General features: G+C 48.1%; 1 protein-coding gene across 1 annotated transcript in view; it reads left to right on the forward strand.

Annotated features, from left to right (window-relative positions):
• The window catches only part of LOC118374671 (slit homolog 1 protein-like), a 245,793-nt gene that overhangs the window by 11,100 nt on the left and 221,965 nt on the right, over nt 1-12,728 (forward strand). The window contains 2 exon segments of the mRNA XM_052477899.1: nt 5,923-5,994; nt 9,914-9,985. Of these exon segments, the coding sequence (XP_052333859.1) occupies nt 5,923-5,994; nt 9,914-9,985 (144 nt within the window).

Below are 12,728 nucleotides of genomic sequence, written 5' to 3' on the forward strand. Positions count from 1 at the left end.
CTAACGACATTAGGGGAAATAACATGAAAGGTATATTTGCGTCAGCCTACTAATTATACAAACAGCCCGTACTGGTAACTTCGTAGGCAGCATGTGCTGCACCAGAATCACATCTTCTGGTTTGAATGATGTGCGTAATTTCAGTCCACATAACACAGTATAATACAGTATAATACAGTAATACGTCAGACTACTGGCTAGTTTCATTTGTTTACTGTGGAGACCAGCTACATCTATGGGCTTTTGTGTTTTTCTGTTGTGCATAACGTGCAGTAGCCTATATAAATAATGTATGTAGCCTATTGGATAATGACACAATCATCTGGGCTTTTTTGGGGCTTGGGCTCATTACATGTATTTAATATATGCCTCATCAGGCTCAGGTTGCATCAGGTTGAATGTTCATGCTGATCAAAGTTCTCATCAAATCCAGACAAATGTATATGATTTATAATGCTTTCGAATGACACTTCCGGTTTCGGTGGGAAGAAAGGGGATTTATTCTCGGGATGGAACATTTGCAAAATACAGGGACAATATTCAACCCTCGTCATTACCCCAGAGAGAGTTTCCTCAGGTGGGGTCCGATTCCTGTAGGTGTTACCTCTACTGGAGCTGTTCAGGCCTCTATCAATTATGAGCCAATCATCTCTCATGTTACTGCATTTTGTGTGTGACTGGGGGACATCTACAGACCTGTAGTAATTGACAACAGACGGAGAGAAGAAAGGAGAGGTTCTGCTTGTTTATATGACTAGCTTCCTTCCCCTGCAGAGTCCCCAATCTCTCTCTCTCTCTCTCTCTACTACAGCAGGTTAATGTCTCTCTCTCTCTCTCTCTCTCTTTCTCTTCTTTTTCTTTTTCTTCATCCCACAATTCCTTGGGGCGTCATCAGTGAAGGCCACCCTGTAGATGAGACGTTGGGAACCCAGAAGTATGTGTGTGTACCTGTAATGAGCAGCACGGGTGTGTATCAGACCCTGGGACAATGAAGTCCACTCTATTACTTATTTCCCATGGCCGGTCGGTCGATGCACCTGTGTACACACACACCATCTGTCTGTAATGACCACTCTCTCCCGCGTCGCTACACTGTGCTATAGTCCCTTGAGTGGTCATTAGAGGAGAGGGATAGGGGTGACAACACTGAGGTGTTGTGGTTTGGATTAGCAGTGGGGAGAGATGGACCTGGTCAGTTTTAACCCTGAGGTAGCAGACAGATATTCTAGTCATACTGACTGTTGAAACGTGTGTGTGTGTGTGTGTGTGTGTGTGTGTGTGTGTGTGTGTGTGTGTGTGTGTGTGTGTGTGTGTGTGGTCTGCAGGCCTTCTCTATAGGAGGATGCTATCTACTGCTTAGTCTCTCTGCCCGGTCTCTCATGCTTTTAAATACAGACACAGACACACACACACACACACACACACACACACACACACACACACACACACACACACACACACACACACACACACACACACACACACACACACACACACACACACACACACACACACACACACACACACACACACACACGTTAGTGGGCAATGGTGCGGTATTACAGGCCCTCCTCTTGGCCACAGAGATACCATCTTGCCAATTTCCTGCAATTCTACACATTTTGCCATGGGTTAGGGAGAATATTTTAGTTTTAAAGCGAGTTTCCTGCAAATCTACAAATTTGACATGGGGCTGAGATAAAGATTGTGCTTTCAATGCTAATTTCCTTAAATTCTACACATTTTGGCATGGGTCAGAGAGAGCTTTCAGTTTCAAAGCTAATTTCCTGCTATTCTAAATGATTTTGACATGGGTCTGAGAGAATGGTAGTGTATTAGATGGTATTAGACCGGTGATTCGCTGTGCCTGGTTTTCTCATAGAGCTTTGCATTCAGGAAAAATATTTGTCTCATCAAACCACAGAATCTTTTGCCTTGTGAATTTCTTGAAGTCCTAAACGTTCCTGTCTGCAACCTTCAGGCATCATGTCTGCAACCTTCAGGCATCCTGTCTGCAACCTTCAGGCATCCTGTATGCAACCTTCAGGCATCCTGTCTGCAACCTTCAGGCATCCTGTATGCAACCTTCAGGCATCCTGTATGCAACCTTCAGGCATCCTGTCTGCAACCTTCAGGCATCCTGTCTGCAACCTTCAGGCATCCTGTCTGCAACCTTCAGGCATCATGTGCCTCAGGAGTGACTTCCATCTGGCCATTCACACAAAAAACCTTGAATGAGTAGGTGTTCTAAAACTTTTGACCGGTAGTGTATGTCTCATCACAATTATATCTCTAAGATATACAGACAGTTCCTTGCAGAGGAAGTCACAATTATTCAAATCACATTGTCCGAGTCTTAAGTCGAGTCCCAAGTTGAACCAGTTGAGTCTCGAGTCAAGTCCAAGCCTTGAATTCTAAGATCAAATTACATTTTTTCAAGCCAATTCTCAAGTCTATACATGCAATGACTTGTTCAGCTCTATTTATTGAGGCTACCAGACAGCCCTTTTCACGATTTTATAAAATACCATATATTTGGTAAAATACCATATATTAAAAACAAGATAAAATAGGCAAAGGTATGTATATGATATGCAAATGGTAGGCTATATGTATCCATTTACAATATGTATGACTAATATGTAGTTCCCCCATTCAATTGTGATTTTGGAGTGATTTGTTTTGACTTGCCTCGGGCGTTAATGCCCTGCTCTCTCTCCCTCGCTACCTCTCTATCCCTCCCTACCTCTCACTCTCCCTACCGCTCTATCCCTCTTACCTCTCTCTCCCTCCCTATCTCTCTATCCCTCTTACCTATCTATCTCTCCCTACCTCTCTCTCTCCTTACCTCTCTCTCCCTCCCTACCGCTCTATCCCTCTTACCTATCTATCTCTCCCTACCTCTCTCTCTCCTTACCTCTCTCTCCCTCCCTATCTCTTTATCCCTCTTACCTATCTATCTCTCCCTACCTCTCTCTCCCTCCCTACATCTATCCCTCCCTACCTCTCTATCACGCTTACCTATCTATCCCTCTTACCTATCTATCTCTCCCTACCTCTCTCTCCCTCCCTACCTCTCTCTCCCTCCCTACCTCTTTATCCCTCTTACCTATCTACCTCTTTATCCCTCTTACCTACTGTATCTACCTCTCTATCCCTCTTACCTCTCTCACTCCCTACCTCTCTATACCTCTTACCTATCTATCTCTCTATCCCTCTTACCTATCTATCTCTCTATCCCTCTTACCTATCTCTCCCTACCTCTCTATCCCTCTTAACTATCTCTCATCTTCACCTCCCTCATCTCTAACTCTTTCTCTACCTCCTCCTATCCCCCTCTCCACCTCCTTCTATCCCCCTCTCCACCTCCTTCTATCCCCCTCTCCACCTCCCTCATCTCTAACTCTCCACCTACCTCCTTCTATCCCCCTCTCCACCTCCTCCGATCCACCCCTCATCTCTAAGTCTCCACCTACCTCCTCCTATCCCCCTCTCCACCTCCTTCTGTCCCCCTCTCCACCTCCTTCTATCCCCCTCTCCACCTCCTTCTATCTCCCTCTCCACCTCCTCCATCTCTAACTCCCTATTTCTTCATGTCCCCTCTCCAACTCCCTCATCTCTAACCCTCCACCTATCTCCTTCTATCCCTCTCTCCACCTCCTTCTGTCCCCCTCTCCACCTCCCCCTGTCCCCCTCTCCACCTCCTCCATCTCTAACTCCCTATTTCTTCATGTCCCCCTCTCCACCTCCTTCTATCCCCCTCTCCACCTCCTTCTGTCCCCCTCTCCACCTCCTTCTGTCCCCCTCTCCACCTCCTTCTGTCCCCCTCTCCACCTCTTTCTGTCCCCCTCTCCACCTCCTCCTATCTCTCTATCACAACCTCTTTACATCTCTGTCTCCATCCTTTCCTCTATCCCGAGTGATCGCCAGTTTACAGCAGGGGGAAGGGGAGAGATAGAGAGAGAGGCAAACACACCCCACAGAGCCCCAGGACAGCAGCACAATCAGACCCAGCCAAATCATGAGAAAACAAAAAGATAATTGACACATTGGAAAGAATTAACAAAGAAACAGAGCAAACTAGAATGCTATTTGGCCCTAAACAGAGAGTACACAGTGGCAGAATACCTGACCACTGTGACTGACCCAAACTTAAGGAAAGCTTTGACTATGTACAGACTCAGTGAGCATAGCCTTGCTATTGAGAAAGGCCGCCATAGGCAGACATGGCTCTCGAGAAGATAGGCTATGCACACTGCCCACAAAATGAGGTGGAAACTGAGCTGCACTTCATAACCTCCTGTCAAATGTATGACCATATAAGAGAGACATATTTCCCTCAGATTACACAGATCCACAAGGAATTCAAAAACAAATCATATAAATATCTACTGGGTGAAATACCACAAGAAAAGGGCAACCAGTGAAGAACAAACACCATTGTAAATACAACCCATATTCATGTTTATTTATTTTCCCCTATTTGCACATCATTACAACAATGTATTTAGACTTAATATCACATTTGAAATGCCTCTATTCCCTTGGAACTTTTGTAAGCATAAGGTTTACTGTTATTTCTTTATTGTTTATTTCACCTTTGTTTATTATCTATTTCACTTGCTTTGGCAATGTTTCCCATGCCAGTAAAGCCCTGCTAATTCAATTGAATTGTGAGCGAGAGAGAAAACGATGAAGAGAGACGTGGATCCCATTTGAAATGAGCTGGTGATATTTGAGTGGGGTGCTCTGACAGAATTACAATAATTGGTGCTCTCACACCCCTGTCTCTCTACACAACTCCAATATTCTCTATAAAGGACACCTCTCGGTCTTTCTCTTTTTTTCTCTCTCTCTCTCCTTTCTCTCCTCTCTCTCTCCTTTCTCTCCCCTCTCTCTCTTTCTCCCCCTCTCTCTCTTTCTCCCCCTCTCTCTCTTTCTTCTTCCCCCCTCTCTCTCTTTCTCCCCCTCTCTCTCTTTCTCCCCCCTCTCTCTCTTTCCCCCCTCTCTCTTTCCCCCTCTCTCTTTCTCCCCCTCTCTCTCTTTCTCCCCCTCTCTCTCTTTCTCCCCCTCTCTCTCTTTCTCCCCCTCTCTCTCTTTCTCCCCCTCTCTCTCTTTCTCCCCCTCTCTCTCTTTCTCCCCCCTCTCTCACTTTCTCTTTCTCCCCCTCTCTCTTTCTCCCCCTCTCTCTCTTTCTCCCCCTCTCTCTTTCTCCCCCTCTCTCTTTCTCCCCCCCTCTCTCTTTCTCCCCCTCTCTCTTTCTCCCTCTCTCTCCCTCTCTTTCTCCCCTCTCTCTTTCTCCCTCTCTCTCTCTTTCTCCCCTCTCTCTTTCTCCCCCTCTCTCTTTTCCCCCCTCTCTCTCTCTTTCTCCCCCTCTCTCTTTCTCCCCCTCTCTCTCTTTCTCCCCCTCCCTCTCTCTTTTCTCTCTTTCTCCCCCCTCTCTCTTGCTCCCCCTCTCTCTCTTTCTCCCCCTCTCTCCCCCCTCTCTCTCTTTCTCCCCCCCCTCTCTCTCTTTCTCTCGCTCTTTCTCTCCCTCTTCCCCTCCAGCTACACGCCAATGTAAATTCAAGAGCAGTTTGAACAACATTATAGAACCACCAGTGTCAGTCTTCAACGCCTGGTATTTTCAACACACATTTGAATCTCTGTTGACACTGCCTGGAGCAAAGTGTGTGACTTTGTCAAGGTGTGTGTGTGTGTGTGTGTGTGTGTGTGTGTGTGTGTGTGTGTGTGTGTGTGTGTGTGTGTGTGTGTGTGTGTGTGTGTGTGTGTGTGTGTGTGTGTGTGTGTGTGTGTCCGTGCTTATTCATGTGTGTGTTGGCTGGAGACTCAGGTATCACTTGGCGCTCATTGCTATGTCATTGGCCTGAAAAGGCCCAGAGGGAGACACTGAATACATAATACATATATGTGTGTTTGCAGGGAACTGAATGGGAATAACCTCACACGCATCACCAAGACGGACTTCTCTGGCCTCAAGTACCTCCGCGTGCTGTAAGTCATTTACACTGTGTTCATCATCTACTGTGCATGTACACACCTGCACACATTTTCCCCGTGCATATTGTCTAAATGTAATACTGTTAATGATGCTGACGTGACAATGTCCATCTGTTCTATTTCTGTAGACACTGAACTATTTCTGCCGCTGTTAGTGGTATGAGACATAATGAATGTCTCACAAAAACTCTACAGTCTACTATGGTGATATTGGAGTGGTTTTAGATATGATGAATGTTTCACAATAAATAACTCTACAGTCTGATACACCTCTTATAAACTCACTGATAGGCTCTCTGCTGTCTCGGAGTGGCCCTCAAACCATCAATTACCACACACACACACACACACACACACACACACACACACACACACACACACACACACACACACACACACACACACACACACACACACTCACACTCACACTCACACTCACATACACCCTCTCCCACTTACCTTCCCCTTTAATATCCCCCTCTCCCAGTTACCTTCCCCTTTAATATCCCCCTCTCCCAGTTACCTTCCCTTTTAATATCCCACTCTCCCACTTACCTTCCCCTTCAATATTCCCCCTCCCACTCTCTACTTCACAACCTGCCTCTCTCCCCCTATATACTAACCAAACCTCTATTCCCCTCCCTCCCCTCCCCTCCCCTCCTCCCTCCCCTCCCCTCCTTCCTGCCCATCCCCCTCCTTCCTCTCCCCTCTGTCCCCGTTAAATGCCTCCATGTCTCCAGCTTGTCACCAGCGAGGTAGAAGGAACCAGCTCCTTACAGGGGATGTAATATTCAGACTATAGCTTTTCCCTGCATGGCTATAAACCTTTTGATTCCCATAGGGAACACACACACACATCTATCTGTTGGGGTCATGGTGCGGTGAAACCCTCATATATCTGCCCTCACTGACTCAGCAGACTAACAGTGGCGTGACCTTTGATCTTCACAACCCCCCATCGACCCCAGAGACGGTGTTTGTGACCCCAGGGAAAGGTCCTTACAGGAAGACTCATTTAACCTTACAGGAATAGACATTATCTGCTGGGGGACGGAGAAAACACCCAGACACACAATCAGAGAAACACGGCAGGAAAGAAAAGACAGAAACACGACACACAGTCTGAGAAATCGAAGCATGCTGATTGGGCCTGTGGCTGTGATAAACTCTCATGAGGACTTCCTGTCTGGATAGGAAATGGAGGTTCACTCTGTGATACAGGAGCAGAAATGTTTACAATGCATCAGATCTGTGAGGTTGTCTGGCACAATGGTACTAATGGGATAAGCACCATAAGTTCAAACTCTGCATACAAGGCCAAGCTAAATTGAGTTCTACTCAAATATTTCAAATATTTGAAACAAGTATTCAACCATTGTCTGCCACAGGGGCTATTTGAGAGAGAGGTGGAGGGGGTTGGGAGGGGGTGGCAGAGAGAGGTGGAGGGGGTTGGGAGGGGTGGCAGAGAGAGGTGGAGGGGGTTGGGAGGGGGTGGCAGAGAGAGGTGGAGGGGGTTGGGAGGGGGTGGCAGAGAGAGGTGGAGGGGGTTGGGAGGGGTTGCAGAGAGAGGTGGAGGGGGTTGGGAGGGGTGGCAGAGAGAGGTGGAGGGGTTGGGAGGGGGTGGCAGAGAGAGGTGGAGGGGGTGGCAGAGAGAGGTGGAGGGGGTTGGGAGGGGGTGGCAGAGAGAGGGGGAGGGGGTGGCAGAGAGAGGTGGAGGGGTGGCAGAGAGGTGGAGGGGGTTGGGAGGGGGTGGCAGAGAGAGGGGAGGGGGTGGCAGAGAGAGGTGGAGGGGGTTGGGAGGGGGTGGCAGAGAGAGGGAGGGGGTGGCAGAGCGAGGTGGAGGGGGTTGGGAGGGGGTGGCAGAGAGAGGTGGAGGGGGTGGCAGAGAGAGGTGGAGGGGTGGCAGAGAGAGGGGGAGGGGGTGGCAGAGAGAGGTGGAGGGGGTGGCAGAGAGGTGGAGGGGGTTGGGAGGGGGTGGCAGAGAGAGGGGGAGGGGGTGGCAGAGAGAGGTGGAGGGGGTTGGGAGGGGGTGGCAGAGAGGTGGAGGGGGTGGCAGAGAGAGGGAAGGGGAAAGGTATAAGGAAAGAGACAGCAAATTTAACATGAATTGAAAGGAGGAAAAATAGGGAGAGAGAGAGAGAAAAAGACAGACAAAAAAACCTGACCATAGTTTAACGTCATCTAGATAAGTGCTTTCTCCTCTTATTCACCCTCTATCTAAATTCATGAGGGAGAGAGTGAGTGGAGGTGAGCAGAACTTTTCTCTATATTTATGGAGTTGGAACAGGAAAATCCATTTGCATTTATATTCGATTGGGAGGAAACAGATTGCTGAGTGGAGCCGCAAGGCCTCACAGAACACACACACACAGAACGGTACTCACAGACTGCTGAGTGGAGCCGCAAGGCCTCATAGAACACACAGAACGGTACTCTGGATGAAGGAACACTACTGTTGGATGCTTAGACCTGGACGCTTATCTTTCCCTAAACTTGTATTGCAAACCATCCAGTGCGTTAGCTTTGGCAGTGTGTATGTGAAATCCAGTGCGTTAGCTTTGGCAGTGTGTATGTGAAATCCAGTGCGTTAGCTTTGGCAGTGTGTATATGAAATCCAGTGCGTTAGCTTTAGCAGTGTGTATGTGAAATCCAGTGCATTAGCTTTGGCAGTGTGTATGTGAAATCCAGTGCGTTAGCTTTGGCAGTGTGTATGTGAAATCCAGTGCGTGAGCTTTGGCAGTGTGTATGTGAAATCCAGTGCGTGAGCTTTGGCAGTGTGTATGTGAAATCCAGTGCGTTAGCTTTGGCAGTGTGTATATGAAATCCAGTGTGTTAGCTTTGGCAGTGTGTATATGAAATCCAGTGCGTTAGCTTTAGCAGTGTGTATATGAAATCCAGTGCATTAGCTTTAGCAGTGTGTATATGAAATCCAGTGCGTTAGCTTTAGCAGTGTGTATGTGAAATCCAGTGCGTTAGCTTTGGCAGTGTGTATGTGAAATCCAGTGTGTTAGCTTTGGCAGTGTGTATGTGAAATCCAGTGCGTTAGCTTTGGCAGTGTGTATATGAAATCCAGTGCGTTAGCTTTAGCAGTGTGTATGTGAAATCCAGTGCGTTAGCTTTGGCAGTGTGTATGTGAAATCCAGTGCGTTAGCTTTGGCAGTGTGTATATGAAATCCAGTGCATTAGCTTTGGCAGTGTGTATGTGAAATCCAGTGCGTTAGCTTTGGCAGTGTGTATGTGAAATCCAGTGCGTTAGCTTTGGCAGTGTGTATGTAAAATCACTCCATAAGCGTGTATGTTTGTAGCCTGCAGTGCTAACACCTGACCAGACAGCTCTTTGGACACACACACAGTGCTCTGACATCTCCATGGCCCCGAGGACAGCTCCACACTGGGTCTCATTTTCCCCCATTGTTCTTTGAACCACCCAGCCCAGGATCTCACTCCTGACTCCCCCTGGTCCTCCCTGCCTCCCCCTCCCCCTCCCCCTCTACATCAGACCACACTAGGCCTGAAGGCACATTGGCCTGCCTCACTAACCTACCTTCAAAAATTCTTTACTGGCTACAATCCCTGTGATGCCCACTGGGGCCAAGATTCCACATCAAGCCCAAGACCAGGGTTTTCCAAACTCAGTCCTGGGGCCCCCCCTGGGTGAACACTTTGTTTTCTGCCCTCGTGCTACACTACTTTGATTATGTGAATCAGCTGTGTAGTGTTAGAGCAAAAAACTGAACTTGCACTCGGAGAGGGGGGTGGGGGGGGACTATTTCACAGGCTTTTCACATGCGCTAGCTTCAAACAATACATGTTGGTTTTATACACTACCATCTACTTTTAGAGAAATGCAGCACTATGTGATGTAACCCCGTTTATCTAACACTTATCTCTCTCTCTTTCTCTCTCTCTGTAGGCAGCTGATGGAGAATCAGATTGGAGCGATAGAGCACGGAGCGTTTGATGACATGAAAGAGCTGGAGAGACTGTAAGTAGGCTTACAGCATGTGTCTGTGTGTTCAAATTTCCTCTCAAATAGGTTTAGGGTTTGGCCCTATTTTATCATCCCTGTCCATCGGAGGTGGCGGCCTGGGAGAAGGCAAGTTTTGCAGAGGTTTTACCATGGGTTTACCTAACCTATCCTTCTCCAGGAGGCTCAGCCACAGCCCTGGTCCATCACTGGAACATGAGGTTTTACCATGGGTTTACCTAACCTATCCTTCTCCAGGAGGCTCAGCCACAGCCCTGGTCCATCACTGGAACATGAGGTTTTACCATGGGTTTACCTAACCTATCCTTCTCCAGGAGGCTCAGCCACAGCCCTGGTCCATCACTGGAACATGAGGTTTTACCATGGGTTTACCTAACCCATCCTTCTCCAGGAGGCTCAGCCACAGCCCTGGTCCATCACTGGAACATGAGGTTTTACCATGGGTTTACCTAACCTATCCTTCTCCAGGAGGCTCAGCCACAGCCCTGGTCCATCACTGGAACATGAGGTTTTACCATGGGTTTACCTAACCCATCCTTCTCCAGGAGGCTCAGCCACAGCCCTGGTCCATCACTGGAACATGAGGTTTTACCATGGGTTTACCTAACCTATCCTTCTCCAGGAGGCTCAGCCACAGCCCTGGTCCATCACTGAAACATCTGTCTTTACCAGACAGTCTGTTGAACAGCTTGTAAACAGCAGGGTAACACAACACACGGACAAACACGCTCACCACACCACGGGTGACACGCTCACCACACCACGGGTAACACGCTCACCACACCACGAGTGACACGCTCACCACACCACGGGTGACACGCTCACCACACCACGGGTAACACGCTCACCACACCACGGGTAACACGCTCACCACACCACGAGTGACACGCTCACCACACCACGGGTGACACGCTCACCACACCACGGGTAACACGTAAAACCCCCATACAGTATGTGGTGTAAGCCACAGTACGTAACGGAGCAGTACACACACACATGATGGTTGAAGTGCAAACATGGCCGCCACATGACCCCACCCAGTGTGTTTGAGGACTACATCAGACACACTCTTCAGTTGGTCACTGAACCTGTGGTGAGGCTTAAGTGTACAGCGATTTGATCAATCAAATGTATTTATATAGCCCTTCGTACATCAGCTGATATCTCAAAGTGCTGTACAGAAACCCAGCCTAAAACCCCAAACAGCAAGCAATGCAGGTGTAGAAGCACGGTGGCTAGGAAAAACTCCCTAGACAGGCCAAAACCTAGGAAGAAACCTAGAGAGGTTTGAGATTATAACAGAACATGGCCAAGATGATCAAATGTTCATAAATTACCAGCATGGTCAAATAATAATAATCACCGTAGTTGTCGAGGGTGCAGAAAGTCAGCACCTCAGGAGTAAATGTCAGTTGGCTTTTCGTAGCCGATCATTCAGAGTATCTCTACCGCTCCTGCTGTTTCTAGAGAGTTGAAAACAGCATGTTTGGGACAGGTAGCACGTCCGGTGAACAGGTCAGGATTCCATAGCCGCAGGCAGAACAGTTGAAACTGGAGCAGCAGCCCGGCCAGGTGGACTGGGGACAGCAAAGAGTCCTATTGCCAGGTAGTCCTGAGGCATGGTCCTAGGGCTCAGGTCCTCCGAGAGAGAGAAAGAAAGAGAGAAAGAGAGAATTAGAGAGAGCATACTTAAATTCACACAGGACACCGGATAAGACAGGAGAAGTACTCCAGATATAACAGACGACCCTAGCCCCCCGACACATAAACTACTGCAGCATAAATACTGTAGGCTGAGACAGAAAGGGTCAGGAGACACTGTGGCCCCATTCGATGATACCCCCGGACAGGGCCAAACAGTAGAGGCTATATACAGTAGAGAGGCTATATACGGTGGAGAGGCTATATACGGTGGAGAGGCTATATACGGTAGAGAGGCTATATACGGTAGAGAGGCTATATACGGTAGAGAGGCTATATACGGTAGAGAGGCTATATACGGTAGAGAGGCTATATACGGTGGAGAGGCTATATACGGTGGAAAGGCTATATACGGTGGAGAGGCTATATACGGTAGAGAGGCTATATACGGTAGAGAGGCTATATACGGTAGAGAGGCTATATACTGTAGAGAGGCTATATACGGTAGAGAGGCTATATACGGTGGAGAGGCTATATACGGTGGAGAGGCTATATACGGTGGAGAGGCTATATACGGTAGAGAGGCTATATACAGTAGAGAGGCTATATACAGTAGAGAGGCTATGTACGGTAGAGAGGCTATGTACGGTAGAGAGGCTATGTACGGTAGAGAGGCTATATACGGTGGAGAGGCTATATACGGTGGAGAGGCTATATACGGTGGAGAGGCTATATACAGTAGAGAGGCTATATACGGTAGAGAGGCTATATACGGTAGAGAGGCTATATACAGCAGTGAGGATATATACAGCAGCGAGCCTATATACAGTAACGAGCCTATATACAGGCACCGGTTAGTCGGGCTGATTGAGGTGGTATGTACATGTGGGTATGGTTAAAGTGACAATGCATATATGATAAACAGAGAGTAGCAGTAGCATAAAAGAGGGGTTGGCGGGTGGCGGGTGGTGGGTGGCGGGACACAATGCTGATTGTCCGGGTAGTCAATGTGCGGGGGCACCAGTTAGTCGGGCTAATTGAGGTAGTATGTACATGAATGTATAGTTAAAGTGACTTTGCACTGATGTTGTGCGATTTG

The sequence above is a fragment of the Oncorhynchus keta genome, chromosome 24 (assembly GCF_023373465.1).
Source record: "Oncorhynchus keta strain PuntledgeMale-10-30-2019 chromosome 24, Oket_V2, whole genome shotgun sequence".
NCBI classification, from domain to species: domain Eukaryota; kingdom Metazoa; phylum Chordata; class Actinopteri; order Salmoniformes; family Salmonidae; genus Oncorhynchus; species Oncorhynchus keta.